Genomic DNA, 22,776 nt, shown 5'->3' with positions numbered 1-22,776 from the left:
CCAGTCATAATATCGCTGAAATATAAAACTGAGATGGAAGGGCAATTTGGTCAATATGATTCTCTGCTCAAACTCAACAAAAACACAAAAAATATGTATTGTTTTTATTAAAATCATAGAAAAACACAAAAAGATTGTTCAATTTTTAAATGTTCGGATATTTCTTTGTACATACATTCTTTAAGTTTTTTTACAAAATACCAAAAAGATTTTATCTTTCTCTCTTTATATATTATTTTAAGTCATGTTTCGTAAAAATGAAAGTTTTTTAAAGTATTCAATTTTCGAGATAAAAAGGTTCTCGATAATTCAGAATTATTTAATTCATTTATTTAATTCATTTAATTATTTAATTTAAAATTAAATAAAGTGTTTAATTCGTTAATACTAAGTCGTTAATTATGGATAACGAACTAGGTGATTCTTTAGCGAACTGGTTTCTAGTTCGCTCACCTAATTCGCTTCCGCACTCTGTAACGAATCATCCTTTCGTTATACATATTTAACGAATCATGCCACGAATCATGTCTTAATTCGCTACGAGAATGTAACAAATCATGTATTGATTCGCTACCTTAATGTAAAGAACTGGACTAGCGAATGAGCTAATTCGTTAACTTTAATTCAAACGAATTGCCTAATTCGTACACGTTGTACCTCGGGTTGCGTGCAAGGTTATAAAAGACAAGAAACACGAACATTCCTACACTGTTCGTCTTCTTCCTTCATCCTAAAGACACCCTATTCAAATTTTCTTTGAAATCTCAACATTCACATTTCGATATTTCTAAGATATATTTGGGTTTCTCAGGTATAGATGAACACGGCGATATGTTTTTCGTCAAAAATGATTGTGTATTTATGGTTAAATTATGAACTTTTGTGTTTAAGGGTTTTCCGAGTGTATAAACCCATTTGATTTATGATTTGTTATGGTGAACTTGATTATTTATGACTTAATGTGATCGGAATGCTATTCTGATACCCTTGGTGGACTTTAATCGACATTTGATTATCATTTGCTGGGTTAATTATGTATTCATGCTCTCGGTTTTTATGTTTGGTTCGTTTAACCTCAGTATACCTAGGTTTTGAGTCTCAATCTCATCGCCGTAGGCTTACGAGTGTGATTGCGAGTTTAACAAGCTCATTATCTTGATGATGCAACGATAGTTATGGCCTAATTGATGCTGGGTTTACACTGTTGACTATTGATGTTCATCTTAATTTTGACCTTGACTATGAGAAGTCAAAGATTAAGTCTATTTAATGGACCATTCGTTCCCCTTAGCGAATTGGAATTGTTTTGTGTCCAATTCGTTAAGGACATATACGAACTAGCTTAGCGAAGAATAGAGTTCACGAATCAGATGTTGATTCGTTAAAATTATAATGAACTAGATTCTTAGTTCGTTAGTTTGATTAGTAATTCGCTAAGGCTACTTCGTTGGTTTATTTACATGATAGCGAATCGCGCAATTCGTTATTATATAGTAACGAATCAGTGGGATATTTAACGAATGACATTCAATCTTAATTATGTAATTAATTTTAAAATTCATTTATAAATTTTATAAAGTATTTCAATCGTCTAAACGCGTAAATAACTTAAATACATATAGTGATTTACAATGAATACACCACTGATAAATAAGTTGACATATATTGAATACATTTTATATCTTCTCATATTTGTTTATACTTATACAGTAAACATGGTTGATCAAGTACATCAAGATCCACAAATTGTCGATCGAGGGCAACATGAACAACCACCACCAGAACAACCTCCACAAGATCAACCACCTCAAGAACAACCACCACAAGAGCAACCTCCTCAGGAGAAGCATGCTGATGTTATTTTATTACCATATGACAAAAAGCACAACATATGTGCCTATGTTGCCTCAGACATTGCTGATATAGCTACATTTGGAGATATGTTGGCCTTTCTAAAACGATCAGCGATACATTACGCCATCACTGCTATACCTATGGTATATCTAAGTATCGTCAGGCAGTTTTGGGATACTGCTGCGTATGTGGAGGAAGAGAAGCATATTCGAGCCACGATCAATGGCACTCCAATTACAATTGATGTTGACGTAATTCGTCGTGTGCTTCGATTTGCTGATACTGACGATAACCCGAGTGAATTCGATAGGCAATTGGTCAGGGGTTTGTTTACTCGTGTACGTTATGGTGGAGTCATTCATAAATCTATGTTGAACAAGAATGGATTGTGTCCACCATACAAATATCTTCTCCATGTTCTTATTCACTGTATGAGTGGTCGTCGTGGTGGCTTTGATGAATGTCGACTCAGTTTGTAATCATCCTTTGTGGCTTTAATCCTCAACAAGCCATTCAACTACTCTGAACTTGTATTCGATCATTTGGCAGAACAAGTTCAGCAGACGGACCAGAAGAAGAAGTTTTTAACGTATCCTCGGTTTTTGCAGCTGATTATTCAAGACTTGATACCAAATCTAGCAATTGATCAAACCTTGGTGAATGATAAGCTTTATATGGAACATATGATGGCCGACACAGTACGTAGAATGACTATCTATCGAAAGGCAAGGCCAGCGGATAAACGAATGATTGGTCATATTGTTGATCCTAATTATGTATGTCCTTCCGAGGATCGTTGGATTCATGATGATTCAGATTACGAGCGTGAGGAAGGAGAAGGTGGAAATGATGGTGGTGATGGGAATGATGGTGGAAATGGTGGTGCCGGTGATGCCGCTCTTAAAGAATAACAAGATGCAAGTGATGCTGCATTAGCCGCCACCATTAAGGCTCAATTAGAAAGAAAAAGAAAGGGGAAAGCTGTGGCAACTGGTGAGCCATCTAAGAAGAGACGTGTGTCTGCTGGGGCTGGTGTAATTATTGGTGTGCCTACACTTCGTCAAACAACGATTCAAATCCCGGTAGTGCCAATTGCAACTAGCACTCCGGCAATGACTTTGACGACGACGATGGTCTCTCATGAGCAATTGGGCATGATACCTCAGTCAGCATTAACTGAAATACCATTGCCAACTGCTACTGTGGCTACAACTCCTCCAACCATACCTGTGAGGCCTGCTTCTCCTCCTCCTAGTGATCTCTCATTTATGAGAATTACAAGGCCTCAAGGTCCAATCCAACCAATTCATCCATCCTTGTATGCTATGCCACCACATCGACAGACAGAAATGCTTTTAAATCTTCTCCATTTATATGAGAACCAGATGAATGCTGATCGGTTAAATCAAGAACGTCTCATGGAGAATCAGAAGAAACTAGTCAGCTATGTTTCTTTCTGTCAAAAGGAAACAAATGCCCTACGTGAGATTGTTGAGTCTCAGGGGGTGAAGATTAAAGAGCAAGAGGATCTGATTCTTCAATAAACTTGCAAAGATGATGCTTTGAAAAAGATCAAGAATAATGAGGAAGATTCTGATGATGATGAGAATGGTGCTGGTGGTGAGACTAAACAAGCTCAAGACCCTACGTCTGGTGCGGGTACGAGTTCTGTTGACGATTCAGAGAAACAGATTATTGTGTATCGTGATTATTCGGCTGCTAAACCAATAGAGATGATTGAATCCGACACGGTAATATTTATGGATGGATCGGGGGTGATTAGAAGCATGGTGAATAAGGATGAGAGAGAGGAAGGTGATTTTGTCGACAGGTTTCTGACACGAGAGCAGATTTCTATACTGCTTGGGCTGAATGATGATCAATTAAATGCTTTGGAGACTGAGCCCGATGTTAAAGTAATGAATGAGGAAGGTTTGGAAGATGATCCGTCTATTCAGATGAATACGGATTTTATTTATGAAGATGAGGATATCGAGGTGGAAGATTCACTGCTCAGGAGTACCCTGACTTGTTTCAACACACTAATGTTGATCAAGGTGCTCCAGCATTCGATGAGCAAACATTTAAAGAAACCGAGGATGAACTGGAAAAGATCTTGAAGTGTAAGCGGACAGTTCACTCACTTGCAGAAATAACTGATGATGATATTGAAAGATGGTTCAAACGTCAGAAAGTGGGTAATATTATTAGTGCGTATCGATATGTTGATCAAGAAAGGAAAGACACTGCTGCTGCATGGGTCAAAGTAAATCAAGTGACCTCTTTCTAGACGATTTCCAAGGTACATGGTGATATTGTCTCCTGGTTGTATGATTCTGATCTTAAAGTATTCATAATAAAGTGGGAGAAAGGTGTACAGTATTACGAAAAGATGATGGATGTTCTTACTTTGCCGCGGTGGGATGTTCGTACCCTCGCGAGACGTCCGTTTATCAATCGTGGGGGTTACCGAATAGCTGAGTGGTTTCATCAACACTTACTATTCGAGGTTAATAATGGCTTCAATTTCCTTAAGCCTCAGGTCCCGAAACGTAAGCGTACTGACGAGATTGATCCGAGGACTGGCTGGAAGAAACTTTTCCTAAAGATTAAACCGCCAAAGACATTGAAGCAGATTCCGCTGAAGACGATGCCCCAACAAATGCATCTCTCTTTCAACCGATGGTACTATGACAATCGTACAGGCGAGGCCGTCATTGTTCTTGGTCGAGGACTGGAGACTGAACTGATCAAGATAATCGACCTGATGTGGTTGGTTAATTTATCTGAAACAGACAATGATGTGCTATACAAGAAGCAGATTTTGATTAAGCGCCGTGAAGATTACGACCTGGCTATGCAATTCCAACGCGTTGTGCGTGTCTGTTATGAAAATGGAATTCATAGTTGCAGAGACTGGCGGTCCAAGCGCTTCAAGTAACTTAAAGACAAAGAGCTCAAGACGATGGGGTGTCTGTTAGTGCACGGTTTTGCGTCTTGAGTCTTTGTAATTATCGTTAACGTTTTTGTTTAATATTTAATGTAATAATTTGTTTAAGTATTATCTAGTTCGTTATGTATACAGTCTAGTTCGCTAGGGGATGTTAGCGAACTAAGACTTAACATTATTCCCTCCTGATTCGTTAGGAGATGTTAACGAATCAGGGGGTGTTTCGCTTATTTATTGTATGTAACGAAGTAGGTTCTGGTTCGCTAGGGGATGTTAGCGAACCAGACCTGTCTTCTATTTATAGTGAACCCTGTTCACTCTTAAGTTAAGTTTTTGAGAGTTAATTATCAAATTGATGTCCAAATACTCTCTCGATCTTCAATCTTAATATTATACCAACTACTATTGATAATACATATACATATACACACCTATAACACTGAATTACAGTTAATTATGAGCTAGATCTATCAATTAAGGTATTAATTGTATTAACACAGATCCGAGATCTGTTATAGTTATAGATTGATACACCGGGTTCCAACAAAGCAAGTATAAGCTCCGCTCAGCAGGTCCGGTGATAGAAACCTACAAAATAGAACACCGTGAGCTCGTTACGAGAAGAACAAGAGGGGGGTCTTCTCGTAACCACCCTCCAGCGTGAGAATCAATACTGTTCTTAGAGAGAGAGAGAAAACACTTTAAGTAACTGATATAATATGTGAAATGTGTATGAATACCTCATGATGATGGAGAGGGTATTTATAGCCGGAGGTTAAGGGAAATATTATTGGTACAGTTGTCCCCTTCTAGAAGATGCTCTTGGTAACAAACTGGACACATGTATGCATATAATAGGACGAGACAACTGTTCGTGTGCAAAGTTATAACAACCTTTCCCGCTGTCCTTTTTTAATTGGTTGCTACATCACGTGCCTTCCACGAACGAATCTTCACGTAAATCTTCTAGAAGGAAGTTGGTTACAACTGATTTGCTAACGTCACTCTTTAGTCATCTTTGCACATAAGAGAAACACCATGCGGATAACTTCTGAGTGAGTCTTGATCGGCCCACAGATAACCTTTGGAGTTTTCCTTTGATTTTCCTCGGGCTTGAGTTATGCGGGTGATGGAACTGTTCTGCGGGTGCTTCTAAGGAAGTCCTAGATAACCCGCAACCATCCTTATATGGGTATTTGTATCTTTTCACTACCCTACCTTTATAGGGCTCTACGTTGAAAAACAGGTAGTATGATTTAGCTTGTCTCTGACAGTTATTATGTTTATCTAATGAAACATATCAAGTCTTTTAAAGGAATGTATTTCGGAAGCACTTTACTTGTTATATAACTACATCTGTGAACTCATGTAACATCGTGAAAGTTTTGGGTTCAAAACATCAAGTTTCCAAAGTCAAATGACCAAAAGTGTCAATTTCTAAACCTTAGGGTCAAAATTGAAAAATCTATTTTCCTGACCCATCGCAATACGCGATGGATCAGAAGAGAGACCCATCGCGTATCGCGATGGGTTGTCTAACACTCAAACACGTGATATTGTAATAAAGGGAGTTGAAACGTGTGATCTAGTAAGGATATTGATGTGATGTTGTTTTAAACGTGTGATGTAATAATGGGAGTTGAAACGTCCTAAGTATTAAGGATAGGAATATATATATATATATATATATATATATATATATATATATATATATATATATATATATATATATATATATAAGTGTATGTGTTGTAAAATTATATATATCAACTTTTGATATATATAAAAGTTATAATAAATGAATAAAATTTGTACTTAAAAAAAGAAATTTGTTAAATTTCAGATAAAAAGAAAGAGTTGAAAAAGAAAAAGAACAATGTCTCAACAAAGTAATAACAATGAAGCTTCTCGAAAAGAAGCCGAGATAAGAAAGGAAAAGGGGAAAAACCCTGAAAATGAACAAGAAGAAAACATTTCCGAAAAATACATGAACCAAATTCAACGAATGATTAAAGAAGCAGTTAGGAACGAATCCGAAGATAGATCTCAATCTAAGCACTCTAAACATTCTCAATCCATTGAACTCTCCCGTAAATCTGTTAAATGTCGTCCGAAACCATCCCATGTTAAGGAGAGTGTTCACGAGTCGAATGCCGATGGTGGAATTCGACAAGAGTTTAAGAAATTGAATAGTGGAGGTTGCTCGTTAAAAGACTTCAAATATTTTGGACCAAAAGAATTTCATGGAAACAAGAGAGCTATCACGACTGTTAGATGGCTCGAGGAGATGGAATCAATCGTGATTATAAGCAAGTGTTCCAATCAAGAGAATATACAATACTCCGCGCAAATGTTCAAAGGTGAAGCTTTGGAATGGTGAAACACGATGATATTAAGCAAAGGACGTCAAGTACTATATAATCTTTCATGGGAAGAATTCTAAGCAATGTTGATGGCGAAATTTTGTCCTATGCATGAAACCGACCAAATCCAAAAAAATTTCTAAACCATAAGGTCGTAGGGACAAATCTCCATGAGTACAATACGAAATTCCATGAGTGTTGTCGCCTTGTTACCCAGCTGGTTAACCCTGAGTCTAGCAAAGTAACACGATACATATGGGGACTGCCGCGGGAAATCCGTGACATGGTGAGGTCTCATCTTCCTCAAACTGTTGATTCCGCGATGGAGTTGGCCGGATATTTGATGGGCGGCCTTGTCCGCAACAAAGTGGAAGACAAAAAGGTTACGACGAGCAACAACCAAGGAAAGACCAGAGGAAGTGCCCACTTCAAAGGCAATGGCGCAAATCAAACCCGAAATGAATTTAATTCAAACGCTCCATTTTGCAAGATCTGCAGAAAGCGCCACCGAGGACAATGCTGACATGTTTCATCATCTACAGCAACTGTCTGTGAATCATGTCATAGACCTGGCCACGCAGCGGCCGATTTCTGGAAGAAGAAAATGACCTGTTACAACTGCAAGGAATTGGGGCATTTAAGCTTCGAGTGCTCCAAGAACAAACCCGCGACTGGTGGTGCGGGTGGAAGTGGTCAAGCCAAGAAAGGCAACGCAAGAGTCTTCATTTTGGATACGAAACAGGCTGCTGACATGCCGGAAACCATCACCGGTACGTTTATAGTCAGTGACACCTATGCTAGAGTTTTGTTTGATTCGGGTGCCAATTTAAGTTTTATAGATTATAACTTTTGTAGTCTATGAAACGAACCTTTAACAAAACTAAATAAAACTCTAAGCGTCAAGACTGTTAGCGGCGAAATAATCAAAATCTCCGAAGCCCTTGAAAACGGAAAAATTCTTTTAGCTGGTTACATTCTGCCTATTCAATTATTGCCAATGACTCTTGCTGGTTTTGAGATTGTACTTGGTATGGATTGGTTATCCAACAACCATGCTTGTATCATTTGCAATAGCAAAACCGTCGAACTTCAAGCCCCCGATAAATGAACCATTCGAATTAAAGGGGATAAAGACGCTGGCCAAGTTAGCATAATTTCCATGATTAGGGCTAACAAATGTTTGAATCAGGATGCTTAGCATTCATGGCCTACGTCACTGAATAATCCAAACCGAAGGAAATAAAAGACGTGCCAAGTGTATCTGAATATTCCGATGTCATTCCCGACGAACTTCCTAGAATCCCTCCCGATCGTGAAGTAGAGTTTAGGATCGATCTTATTCCCAGTACTGCTCCGATCGCCAGAGCTCCTTATCGTCTCGATTCGACTAAGTTCATCACCATGGGGAGCACTGATACTATTCGTCAAGAAGAAGGATGGATCCATGCGTATGTGTATCAACTATTGAGCATTGAACAAAGTAACAATCACGAATCGTTATCCACTCCCTCGAATCGATGAACTCTTTGACCAACTCTAAGGTGCAAGTTTCTTTTCAAAAATCGATTTTCGTTCTGGTTACCATCAACTCAAAGTTCAATCCGAAGATATTCCGAAAACTGCCTTCCGAACAAGGTATGGCCATTATGAGTTCACCGTTATGCCATTTGGACTTACTAATGCGCCAGTCGCATTCATGGATATGATGAATCAAATTTGTAAGCCTTACTTGGATAACTTTTTTATCGTATTCATCGACAACATACTTATATATTCTAAGTCTAAGGATGATCATGAAAACCACCTCCGAACCTTACTTGAAATACTCAGAACCGAGAAATTGTACCCCAAGTTCTCAAAATGCGAGTTCTGGTTGCACGAAGTGCAATTTCTTGGGCATGTCATAAATATGAATGGTATTCAAGTCGATCCTGCTAAAATCGAAGCTATCTCAAAGTGGGAAATTCCAAAGTCGCCAACCGAGATCCGGAGTTTCTTGGGTTTGGCCGGCTATTATCGAAGGTTCATTGAAATTTTTTCTCGTATAGCCGTTCCTCTAACTTTTTTAACTCGTAAAAACATCAAGTATTAATGGGGAACAAAACAGCAAGAGGCGTTCGATATACTCAAACAAAAACTTACCCAAGCACCTATACTGGCCTTGCCAGAAGGTACCAAAGACTTCGTTGTCTTTAGTGACGCGTCTCATTCCAGCTTAGGATGCGTACTAATGCAACGTAAGAAAGTGATCGCTTACGCCTCTCATCAACTCAAGGTGAACGAAAAGAACTACACAACTCATGATCTAGAGTTAGGCGCCATAATCTTTGCATTAAAGATATGGAGGCACTATCTTTATGGAGTAAGATTTATCGTGTATACCGATCATAAAAGCTTAAAACAAATTTTCGATCAAAAAGAGCTTAACATGCGACAACGATGATGGATGGAAACTCTAAACGACTACGACTGCGAAATCGTTTATCACGAAGGCAAAGCCAATGTTGTGGCCGATGCCTTAAGTCGTAAGGAACATGAAAAGACGAAAAGAGTTCGAGCATTAAGGTTAAAACTTAAAGTAGATCTTCTCGAACAAATCAAATCCGCTCAATTTCAAGCGATCAATGAAAATAAGATCTCTGATGAAAAAAGGCAACAGCACCATTGACTTGCTAGTCAAGGGTGACGATTGTATCCTTAGACTCGGTAATAGGATTTGGGTACCAACCGTTGGAGATTTGCGTGAAAGAATAATGAACAAAGCTCATAAATCCAAGCATATGATGCACCCCAATAGTGACAAAATGTATCAAAATCTCAAACCAAAATACTGGTGGAATGGGATGAAAAAGAACATCACTTCGCATGTGGCAAGATGTTTAACTTTTTTGAAGGTCAAGGCTGAACATCAAAAGCCTTCGGGATTGCTTCAGCAACCCGAACTTCCCATATGGAAGTGGGAGTTAATAACCATGGATTTCATCACTAAACTCCTGAAAATGACTCGACAACATAATGCTATTTGGGATATTGTGGATAGACTAACAAAATCCGCTCACTTCATACCCATAAATGAATCGTACTCAATGAATAGATTAGTGCGTATCTATGTAAACAACTTTTTTGCTTTGCATGGAGTACCGTTGTCTATAATATCTGATCGAGACAGCCGTTTTACGTCTCACTTATGGAAAAGCTTCCAACAAGCGTTAGGCACATAGTTAAACCTTAGCACCGCCTATCATCGACAAACCGATGGGCAAAGCGAAAGGATGATTCAAACGTTGGAAGATATGCTCCGCGCTTGTGTGATGGACTTAGGTGGAAGTTGGGATGACCACTTACCCCTAATGGAATTCTCATACAACAATAGTTATCACACAAGTATTCAAGCCGCACCATTCGAGGCGTTATATTGTCGAAAATATAGAACGCCTGTGTGCTGGTCTGAATCCGGAGACAATCAATTATCTGGCCCGAAATAGTCCAAGAAACCACCGACAAGATTCTACAAATCCGAGAACGACTTAAGACGGCACGTGATCGCCAAAAGAGTTACACAGATGTCTGCCATAAGTCGTTGGAATTCAATGTTGGTGACAAAGTGTTATTAAAAGTCTCGCCATGGAAGGGTGTTGTTCGCTTCGGAAATAAAGGAAAGCTAAGTCCTCGATTCGTTGGACCCTTCGAGGTACTCAAACGAATTGGTACTGTTGCATACCTCTTGTGACTATCCCAGGAAATGCAAGGGATACACGACGTGTTCCATGTCTCAAATCTGCGAAAATGTTTAGCCGACGAATTTCTATCTATTCCATTAAAAGATGTTGAAATAAATGAGAACTTAAAATTTATTGAAAGACCAATTCAAATAGAAGATTCGAAAACAAAGAAATTAAAACGAAGAACGTTGAAAATCGTAAAAGTGAAATGGGACTCCCGAAGGGGACCCGAATACACTTGGGAACTCGAATCCGAAATGAGAAAGAAATACCCCCACTTATTCTAAAAGAAGCAATCTCGATGACGATATTTATTTCAAGGTGGGGAGGATGTAACATCGTGAAAGTTTCGGGTTCAAAACATCAAGTTTCCAAAGTCAAAGGACCAAAAGTGTCAATTTCTAAACCTTGGGGTGAATATTGAAAAATCTGTTTTCCTGACCCGTCGCGATACGTGATGGATCAGAAGAGAAACCCATCGCGTATTGCGATGGGTTGTCTGACACTCAAACACGTGGCTTGCCACGTGTCCACACGTGGCACAACGGTCGCCACGTGGCAGCACGTCCGCCACATGTCGCCACATGGCAGATCTAGTTGGTGACTGGCCGAGCCTACATCGCGATAGGCGATGGGCTTAGCCAAAGGTCCATCGTGTATCGCGATGGGCCTCCTGACGTTGCCTATAAATAGCAAGTCTGGGCTCTTCACAATTCACACTAAAATCTCACATTCCTTTATCTCTCTAACATCTCTCTAAGCACTAAGAATCATACCCTCGATTACCTCGAAGTCCGTGCCTCGATTCCTCGATTATCGTGCCATTTCCTCAAAATATGTGCCATTTTCCACCGGCGTACCAATCAAGAAGGAGATTGCCATCCCCGACATTATGACGACTAGCCTCGTATAGCGTGCCGACGATTGGTGAAGTATTGGTGTACATCGTCTTACGTGCCAAGGAAGGAGTGACGAGAAGAAAAGTTTGAGCAAGAAGAAAAAGAAGGCGAAGCGGCGTTGAAGTGCTGCTCGAGTGTGTAGGGTATACTTACGCCAACGAAGGTAGGCATAATGCCAAAATAAAATAATAATAAAATATTATAAAAGCCTTAAAACCCTAAGTCGAGGTTATAGTCGATACCTCGATAAAATAAAAGAAAATATAACAAAGAAAAGTAAAGAAAGAAATTAAGAATATTTATATATATGTGTGATTATATATATGTGTGATTCTTTGTTATAAATATTATTTAATGAATAAATAACTATTCTTAAATAATAAAAAGAAAAGAATACGTTTCTTAGAAAAGAAGAAACGTAAGGTTTTATAAATAAGCTAAAGTTTTGTAATATAAATTAAAAGAAAGAATTTAAATTTATAAAAGAAAAGAATATTTTTTAACTAAAGGTTTTAAAGTAAGATAATCGAGGTAAAGATTATAAAAGACTAAAGGTCTTAAGCCGGATTGTATATCTGACTAACAAGAGGTTATACTCGTACTATAGGTACGAGATAGCAACGGGAAAGACCCTCGGACGGTGTTTGAAGTCGATCCAAATCAAAAAGGTGAAGACGCCCCAACTTTACAAACTTGTTTTCAAACGAGTCAACGTGTTAAATGAAAAGGTTTACATGAGACTAAGTGTCTCTAAAACATTTATAAACAATGGTATAAACACTGGCCTTAGGCTATCGTGTACGTTTGTCTGGATACTTACATATGTGATGGCCACATCACACCTGGTCACAATTACGCTGCCTGCGGGGAGTTTGACCTTGTGTATACGCATAGGCACTCAACTAGTCGAACGTTGCAGTGTTTGCTGGGGTTTCGAGTATAGAGACTTGAGTTTATGAATTGTGTTGTTTTAACTTGATTATTCATAAGCCACGATGGGCCGAGACCTGCGTAGTCTCGAGAGGTGATTAAGTAAAGGAAAATATTTTTAGCGTCTGCATATTCACCAGCATTCGTTGCTGACGTATTTTCTTAACATTTTGCAGGTGATCAAGGTTAGGGCTTGGGATGACGAAGTGCTCAAGATATCCAATGGCTCGGATCTTTTGTTAAACTTAATATTATATTAATTGTGGTTTTGTAAACTAAAACATGTAATCTTTGAACATTAAACGGAAACTTTTAAACCCCGTCTTTTGTGAATATAAGTATTATATTTAAATCCACATGTTTATAAAAGACTTCAGCTATTAAACCGTAACTCTGATTTATTTACAAATGTGGTACCAACATATGTGTCATATGCCTAGGCCGCGGTTTGGGGTATGACAACTCACCAATGTTATGCTGACACTTCTTCTGACATGTTTCTCATATACTTAAGATTCATGGGAATGAATTATGTAAATTTAAGCAAACATAATAACTAAGGATACCATTTAACACGACCAAACTCTAATGTTTTGTTTCATCTATCAAATCAATAAAACAATATCTCTTCTAATGTTTTCTTGTAAAACAATATCTTCACGTTAAAACAATATCTCTTCTAATGTTTTCTTCATGTTAAAACTCAATGTTTTCTTGTAAAACAATATCTCTTCTAATGATAATTTAACCATGGTTACCAAATCTTGGTTGAATGTGTTTGTTGTTATAGATAACCAACTTCCTTTAGTACACACGCGCTTCTTTGTTGCCATTTCATCTATTATGCCTTGTTCTTGAGTTTTTTAACCAAGGGAAGAAAAGGAAAGGAGAGGGAAGGATAAGAAAGGGAAGGGAAGGAAATTTTTTTTAATTAGGTGTGTTCTTGAGTTGGAAGGAAATTAGAGGAAATGAAAGGATACCTATGTTAAAAAATAGTTATCCTTAGTAATCATTCCATTTTTTGGAGGATAACTTATTAGGAAAATACATTAATTTAATCCCTCCTAACTCCTCCTACTCCTTTCCTTTCCATCCTAAAAAAAAACTCAAGAACACTTATTTTTTAACTATCCTTAGTTTTCTTTTCATTTCCCTCATTTAAAAAAACTCAAGAACAGGGCGTTACATCTATAAAAATGTTCACGTTACAACTTAATGTTTTCTTGTAAAATAATAATTCTTCTAATGATAATTTAACTATGGTATCCAAATCTTGGTTGTTAAACGCACCACTCACCGTGCGATTTTTACTAAATGTACACCCCCTTAAACTTATCAAATCAATTATCATTTTACCTTAAGAAAATTTATGACTGTGTTCCCAAGTTTCATTTAACAATAGAAAAGAAAGGAAAGGAAATTACAATAGAAAAGAAAGGAAATGAAAAGAAAAGAAAAGTTATGATTTTCTTTCGTGTTCCCGAGTTTAATGAAAAGAAAAAAAAATTAAACATTCTATTTGTTTCCGAGATGGAAGGAAAAGAAAAGAAAGTTGCATTTTTACAATTTTACCCTTTTAGCGATACTGCATGAGCCCTCGCAAATGAAGTCAAATGATGAATCTAAACAAGTGTGTCAAAGATGACACATGGATTTGGGCTCATATATGATGCTGCACTTGAAGAAAACATGCCAGTAACATTTGGTGAAATATATTCCTCATGTCACATGACTTCAATCATAATCCGTTGTTGGCTTGCTTGCTGCAACCTGTCACTGCACACAATGCTTCTTGTAGTCTGAAAATCGTAAAATAACATAACATAAATCATAACATGTCACTGCACACAATGATTCTTGTAGTCTGAAAACTGATCAGCGAGCGATTAATTTTCTCGGGTTCACGGTTCCAACCATGTTCTGCAGGTACATACCCAGCCTAGACCGGTTCTAGTTTTATGTTTAACCTTGAAACCGGAACCGTGCCTGTTTATGTAACTTCATGAACTAAGAGGCTTGCATTTATGCATCAAATCACCATTAAAGAGTTATATAACAAGATTTGAGAGAATTTTTGTATTTTATGAATTGAGAAGCTTTAAACTTCAAGTTCTTGTTAAATTCAACAACTTTGAATTTCAAATTAACAAATAACAAATTATTTAACAATTAAAATAGCTCTTTCTTTTACTACAGACCTAATTAAATCAACTAGCTACAAGAGAACCCATCTTAATTGGTTATTAAAACCTAATATGCAAAATGAAAACAAAGTTTTAGAAATTAAATTAAGAATACCTGATAAAGAAGGTTTGGAAGGAGCATATAGAAGCAAGTCTGGTCGTGGGTATGTTTGGGGAGTCGGAGCACCGCGGCAACGACAGATTAGGTTTAATTAGTGAAAAAGGGAATGAAGCGTGTGATCTGATATTGATAAGGTGAGGGCAACTTTATTGAGGTTGATCAAATCCTTTCTGTTTTCATTTCTCTCCCATTCTTCCCAATTTGGAAGGAAAAGATATACCTTCAATTTGCAATCTCTTTCCTTTACTTTCTCTTACTTTTCTTAAAAAAAAAATAAAAACAAACTCGAGAACACCTAATAATTCTTGATTCCACCCACTTCCTTTTCTTTTCTTCTCTGAAATTGACGGCCTACATGCATATCAATCCCTCTGGCATTTTGTTTCACTAGATAGTCATCCACTAAATATATCAAATTAAAAACCATTTTATTATTATTAATATATACTTTTTTAGTAATATCAATATTAGTAACAGTCTTTTACCACACACATAGTTTTATAAATATAATAATGTATCAATAATATTAATAATTATAATAATAATAATAATAATAATAAATATTATTATGATCAAGGACAATAAACACATAAAGATAGAAACAAAAAATTTAATCAAAACATTATAAAAATAAAACTTTTAAAGGGATACCATTAAATTTAAAAAGTGTTAGAGGGTAGTAATATGTCAAATAAAATTGTTGAAGAAAGTCAAAGTTCAGGAAAGAGAGTACGTTTAGCCTAATAGATAACCAACTTCCGTTATCACACACGTGCTTCTCCTTTGCGATTCTGGATGTGACAATTAATATAGGTAAAAACTTATCTAACGTACACTCATGTAATTTGTAGTTTCCAACAACAAAAGTCGGATCGGTCCAGCCCATTTATTGGCAAAAATACATGCACATATCTGATAGCCAACAACATTACATTGGCATAATGGCAAGAACAAAACTACCTATTTCTATGTTACAAAAAAAAAAAAAAAAAAAGATGATCATGATGAAGATGTCAAGGGGTGGTGACATGTGATGGCATGGGCGGTGGAGTGGATGGCGTCCAAGCATATATCAACATGCCCATCACAAGCACAACCGCACCCGCTTGAAAAGCTAAGTCTTGTGGCCCAAAACGTCAACCTACCTGAAATGCAGATCCATAGGAATTTATAACAAACAGATCCACTGAACCACCCTGTTAATCAGTTTGTAAAATATCAACATAAACAAGTATAGTAAAAAATGGAAAAAAAAACATTGCAACATTTATCAAAATCCATCCTACATACCTTTAACTTTTTTGCAGCATCCAAAAAAATGACTTCCTAAAACACGGGAAAGTCAGACATGAAAACTAAAGATTGTAACCAAAAACATATAAATCATGTTTAACGAAAGAAAATTACAAACCTTTAATATGGTGTCGGCTGCTTGAAACAGAAATGAAACGATCATTAGAAGACTCCAAAATAAACCAGCCTCCATTAATGAACCGGCACTAGATCCACTGCACAAGGACACTACTGGTTTAAAATTTAAATGCATATGTGTGTAAAAAATGTTGATCAGCATAAGGATAGTAAATTACCTAGCAACAGTGACAATGACACCAAGGGCGACAAGGAAGCAGCCTAGTAACTGGTTGAATTTGTATCTCCTTCCAAGAAAAAGATATGATAATATGATTTGCCAAACTAGAAAGCTCTGCATGTAATGGAGAGGTGGTAAGGCCCACTACTAAACACTGCACAACAGATGCAATACTTGACATCTTAAATAGGATATGCGTGTGTTGGGCGTATCTTTGACAGTTAAAAATAAAAGAATTTATAAAAGAAAAAGAGGAGTCTTAGTTTTAGCAAGTTACCTGTGACAAAATTGGAATGGATGCTCCTGAAAGAACGGCTGTTACACAGGCAGAAATTAGCATGTTAATATTTTTAAAGAGAAAACAGGTGCATAAATTAAGTTGAGTGAATGGGTTGTATTAGTACCTCCTGCAGCCATTCCACAAGCAGCGCCAAGAGCTTCCAAGAGACCAACAGCAAGAAGTGGAGCTTTTGGCATGGAAAGCATTTCATCAGTAACAATGCCAGCTCGGTACCGGAAATGTAATATCGAGAAATACACAACCATATACCTATAAATTAATAGTTTTCACCATTATAAAACGAAGCTTACAATACATATCTCAACTGAAACTTTAATTTTTCTGAATTATAATATCCTTTTTATCAATGTTCAATGAGGTCCTTACAAAGTTGATAGGCTTTTTTAGCTTTAATAAAATTGTTGGCACCATTCTTGCTTTGCAATAGGGCAAAAGCTTTTAGTTCTTTTTTAACTTATATTTCCCCTACAATAAAAGAGGATTTTGGTCCCAAAAGAAAAGTTTAGAAACGATCATCACGTTGACGAAAAACATTATTATGTCACATCGAAATATGTAGAAAATTAGACTTTGATGACGAAAAATGTAATTAACAACAGGGCGACGGGGCACCAGCAGATACACTAATCTGGTAGTAGCCATGAGTTATGTATACCGATTGATAATTTGATATTAACAACCTAGCCGTTATCCAACGCCTTTATGGCCGTTTAAAATTTTAAAAAGAAATGAACTATTTTACCTATTTGATATATACCCCACTTTAACCATTTTACCTCAACAAAATTCAAACATATTTATCAAAATACACAAACAAAAAGGATGGCGAGTTAAATTTATTCATTCCATTGAAGATTGCGATGAAGTATTCTACACCGATACTAACCTCCCGTTTCTCTATGATATTGTCAAACAAGCTACGTGATTGCGAAAAAGGTAATCAGGTTCTAATGGAAGAAGATTATTTTGTTGACAACCCAAAATACAATGAAGTGACATTTCGGCCAAGGTATCGTACGTTGAAACGTTGTTCTTAAAATGGTAGGTGATACATAAGCGAAAATTGAATGGTTTCATGAGGGCCTAGACGGAAGGATGAAAAAGAGTTATAAGGCATTACAACTCACAATCGGTAATACTCTTGAGGCATACGTTGAGTATTTATGTATATGTGAATGCTTTCAGATTTTCTGTAATGCGGAAATTCAGTTATACGGCAACAGAGTACTTACCTAGACAGACAAGCCACGACATTGCGCTTTGTATCAAGCAAATGAAAAAAAAATCACCTTCATAGGATGATGGGTAGCATTGACCATGGACATCTTGTTTGGAGAATGTGTCCTCCTCAGTTGCGAAACCAGTATATGAGAGGTAATCATCAATATCCAACGGTCAATGCTCGAAGCGGTTAGCTTCAATAGATTTGTGGGTTTGGCATGCATTTTGTGGTCCGTCTGGATTAAACAATGACATCAATGTTCTCATACAATCTCTAATATTTCTCACCAGACGGAATAGAAATATGCCTAACTGTCCATTTCATGCAAACGGACGAGAATTTCAACGTGGATACAATCTTATCGACAGAATCTACCCGACTTAGTCAATGTTTGTGAAAGCGTGCTTTCGGTGTTATAAACGGAATATGGGGTATACTTAGAAGACCCATGTAGACAAGATTAGGAGAGACACGCATGCTTGCATTATATTGCACATCACGTGCCTACATTAGGGATCCTCCGGTCGAACCAGTTTTTGATTAAAATGTCCTAGATGAGTTGCAAAACGCAAGTACACATTTCCAACTTCGAGTGGATATCGTACAACATCTTGCAACTTTTGAATTGCCGTAACTTGATTCGAACGAGGAGTAGTTTTTTTTTTTGTTTATTTGTTTACACATTTTGATATTTTTTTATTTAATTATGTTTTATTTTAATTTTAATGAAACTTCAGTTATATTTTTGTTTAAAAATGTATAATTTTAATTTGGGTACTTAAATGAAGTGGCATCTCCAATTAAAATAATAGTAGTTCCATGATAAAAGTGAAATGACAGTCAAAGATTAGTGAAGCCTAACTAAGTGTATAAGCTTTCTAAACAGAACTGGATTATAAGCACAGGTAGATAAATAATAACTAAAAGTTTTTGTTTAATTTGTAAAACAAAATACTAACCAACAGTTTATTTTAATAGTAAATGATAATAAATAAGTAGAAAGTAAAATGTGGGTAAGCGTGACATGTTGACAAACGTGCAGAATCTTTGGTTTACCGGGATGGTCCCAAACATATTAATATATACACGTAACGTAACGTATAATTGTTAATAGATACTAATAAATAGAGGAATAAAAGTGTGTAATGTTTAAAAATAAAAATCCACATTTTATATATAAATCCAGTGTGAAATTAACAAAAACCCAGAGAATTAAAAAGTTATTAAAACTAATCCGAAACCCCGAACATTATGAAAAAGTAATTTATTTTAAGTTGGTCCTACTAATTATAAGGAACTAACATTGTCTCCATTAAATGAATATATATCATGCACCTCCACTAATAACTACTAATTCATTTCACTCCACAAGATCTAAGGTTTTAAATAATATGACTTGTGGAGATTTGTGATGTGTAAAAAGATATTAAATAATATAATAATATTTATTATTATTAAAAAAAAAAACATCCTGAAGAAGAGAAGTGTAGGAAGTACGACGTTCTAAAAAAAAAAGAAAGATAAGATGAGAAATTGAAATAAAAAAAGGAAAGAGAATGGTTTAGGTTTAATTACCCGAAAGTTGCAAGCTGAGCCAAGAAGAAGGGATAGTGCTTCAAAGGCAGCTTATAGAGGACCCGATTGGCTACACCTAAGCCCATGGTAAGAAGCGCCGCCGCTGCAACCTCCACTCTCCGATCCACAACTCCAATTGACACCACCTTCCCATCCGACTCGTCCTCTTTATTATTATTATCATGTAACGCATACCCGCATATTATCGATTTCCTCCTATTATTATTATTATTAACCTTAACCTTAACCTCAATCGGGCAGTTTGTCCTCACAACGATAGCTTTCTTTCTCCATTTCCATTCATTTCGATACGATACCAATTGGGAGGATTTTGACAACACTCTTCGGCGATAATTCAAGAATTCGGCCGTGCAGCCGGAGATCCGGTGGCTGGAGGCCGCCATAAATAAATGAGGCAAGGGGAAATGAATGTGTTTTGTTTATGGCGGAGGTCTGACGTGGGTCAGAGAGAGAGAGATTGTCCCGTTTTTGAATTCTTTTCCTTTGTTTATTTAGACTCAAAACTTCTTTATCAAAATGTTTGTTACTACCATCATGTGTTTTTATTTTTGGAATCTTTTATCATAAATCATGTTTTCATTCCAGAATAAATATAATTTACTTTCATTTAATTCACTTTGCATGTATTAAATGATTTTGGTGTTTACGAAAATGTCTCAGCGGCAACGTGGTTCCTCATTTGCCTACATAAATTAAGCCGTATTGACAGAATCTTCGTTAATTGGGATTTTTTTATAGAATGGCCGTGTGCGGAGTATATTGCTCTCGAGAGGAATAAGCCGGATCATAGTCCGTTGGTTTTGAAAATTGGTTCTTCCAAGAACTATGGTCCCAAACCGTTTAGGTTTTTCAATTCATGGCTTGGTAGAGAGGATTTTGGGACGTTGGTTAAGAAGACGCTTGTTGATGGCTCGTTTCATGGTTCTCCGGACGCGAGATTGCTGTATAAATTTAAAGCTTTGCGTGCTGCTATTACTAGATGGGCGATCGATTGTAAAGCCAAAGAAAAGGAGGAAAGGGTTTTATTGGAGCAAGAGTTGCGGGACTTGGACCAAACCTTGGAGGTCCGGGATTTGTTGGAAGAAGAGACATGGTCTTTAAGCGAAATTAAAAGACGGCTAGGCGAGTTGGATAATCATTATTACCGGGATTTGAAGCAAAAGGCTCGTTGTAATTGGGCGATTCATGGAGACGAAAATTCTCGATTTTTTCACGGTTTTATTAATAAACGTAAAGTTTCAAATTATTTTCCGGGTTTGGAAGTGAATGGGGCGTGGGAAACAAACCCGGTTCTCATTAAAAAGGAAGTTTTGCGATTCTTTGCTGGTAAGTTTAAAGAATCTATTACTCTCCGGCCTCGGTTGATTGGATATGGATTTTCGGTCTTGTCTTCGGTGGAGGCGGATTTTTTGATCAATGATTTTTCCGTGCATGAGATCAAGAAGGCGGTTTTTGATTGCGGTGGTGACAAAGCTCCTGGGCCGGATGGTTTTAATTTTAGGTTCATTCGGTTTTTTTGGGAGTTGTTCGAGAAGGATTTTGTGGATATTCTTGATCATTTTCATAAGGTTAAAAGTTTTTGCTTGGGGGTTGGTTCGTCTTTTATCACCTTAATTCCTAAGGTAAACAATCCGTCTTCTTTGGGGGATTTTAGACCGATAAGTCTCATTGGTTGTATCTTAAAGACTGTGTCGAAGGTGTTAGTGAATCGACTCAAAACGGTTATGAATAAGATTGTCTCAGAGCATCAGTCGGCTTTCTTATCCGGGAGATATATTCTTGATGGCCCTTTGGTGGCTAGTGAGGTTATTGCTTGGGCTAAAAAGAGGGAAAGAAGAATTTTTATGTTCAAGATTGACTTCGATAAAGCCTTTGATAATGTGAATTGGGAGTTCTTGTTGTCGGTTCTTTCTCAAATGGGTTTTCCTTCGGTCTGGTGCGATTGGATTAGTGGTATCTTGTTGGCGAGCAGATCGTCTGTTCTTGTTAATGGATCTCCTACTTTCGAATTTGGATGTCATAAAGGCATTCGTCAAGGTGACCCGCTATCGCCTTTTCTTTTTATTATTATGATGGAGGCTTTTTCAGGTATGTTGAAACAAGCCTGTGATATAGGTGAGTTTCACGGTATTACTCTTCCTAACGAAGGTCCTACTTTATCCCATATTTTTTATGCGGATGATGCTATGATTATGGGAGAGTGGTCTTCTTTTAATTTTGATAACTTGAAACGTATTCTTCGCATATTTTACTTGTGTTCGGGGCTAAAGATTAATCTCCATAAATCAGTGTTATTTGGAGTAGGTGTAGAAGATGGTGAGATAGATATCCAAGCCGGTTTCATGGGTTGTAAGCCGGGTAGAATCCCGTTTACTTATCTTGGGATTATGGTTGGAGCTAACATGAATAGGGTGGTTAATTGGGAACCGGTTGTGTCCAAGTTCAAGAAGAGGCTTTCTAAATGGAAAGTTAATTCGTTATCTATTGCTGGTCGGTTAACCCTTATTAAATCGGTGCTGGATAGTCTTCCCACTTATTATTTTTCGCTTTTTAAGGCACCCAAGAAGGTTACCAATGATTTAGAAGCTTTGATGAGAAGGTTCTTATGGGGAGGTTCGGATGAAGTGAGGAAGATGTCTTGGGTGGCTTGGGAGGTAGTCACCAAACCTATAAAAGAAGGGGGTTTAGGTATCGCTCGTTTAGAGGTTAATAATCAAGCGCTGATTACTAAATGGCTTGGGAGATTTCTAAATGATCAGCACGCGATGTGGAGAAGAGTAGTGTTGTTTATTCACGGGACCTCGCGCTGTTGGGGGCTTGCTCCGGTTAATAATGGGGTTCCCGGGGTTTGGAAGAATTGTGTTATGTTCTGGAACAAATTTAAGGTTGATGGTGTGGGTTTTAATAGAGTGATCCGGGCCACAGTCGGGAATGGTCGCCAAGTTAGGTTTTAGACGGATTTGTGGTTGGGTTCGGCGCCGGTTATGGACAAGTATCCGTCCTTATATGCGGTAGAAAAATATAAAAATGTCTTGTTAGCTGAT

At 37.2% G+C, this 22,776-nt stretch overlaps 1 protein-coding gene across 1 annotated transcript; it reads right to left on the bottom strand.

Annotated features, from left to right (window-relative positions):
* Positions 1-16,158: 16,158 nt before the first annotated feature.
* On the bottom strand, positions 16,159-20,115 carry LOC143619026 (protein CLT1, chloroplastic-like). Its single transcript, XM_077091058.1, has 7 exons — positions 19,712-20,115; positions 17,018-17,163; positions 16,891-16,928; positions 16,612-16,727; positions 16,434-16,530; positions 16,313-16,348; positions 16,159-16,218 (listed from the first exon to the last, which is right to left on the bottom strand). The coding sequence occupies exons 1-7, from the start codon at positions 20,113-20,115 to the stop codon at positions 16,159-16,161; spliced, it is 897 nt and encodes a 298-aa protein (XP_076947173.1).
* Between the last annotated feature and the right edge of the window lie 2,661 nt (positions 20,116-22,776).

Source organism: Bidens hawaiensis, unplaced genomic scaffold (assembly GCF_021521415.1).
Source record: "Bidens hawaiensis isolate Kalapana, Puna unplaced genomic scaffold, B.hawaiensis_p1.1 tig00002355_1, whole genome shotgun sequence".
NCBI classification, from domain to species: domain Eukaryota; kingdom Viridiplantae; phylum Streptophyta; class Magnoliopsida; order Asterales; family Asteraceae; genus Bidens; species Bidens hawaiensis.
This window is presented reverse-complemented; position numbering and strand designations above follow the sequence as displayed.

Excerpts from the sequence above, each read along its gene's own strand:
- LOC143619026 (XM_077091058.1), bottom strand. The coding sequence starts at position 20,115 with ATGGCGGCCTCCAGCCACCGGATCTCCGGCTGCACGGCCGAATTCTTG. Across the intron at positions 16,929-17,017 it reads TTGTGGAATGGCTGCAGGAG|CCGTTCTTTCAGGAGCATCC; the intron begins GTACTAATACAA and ends CCTGTGTAACAG. Across the intron at positions 16,219-16,312 it reads ATGCTGCAAAAAAGTTAAAG|GGTGGTTCAGTGGATCTGTT; the intron begins GTATGTAGGATG and ends ACTGATTAACAG.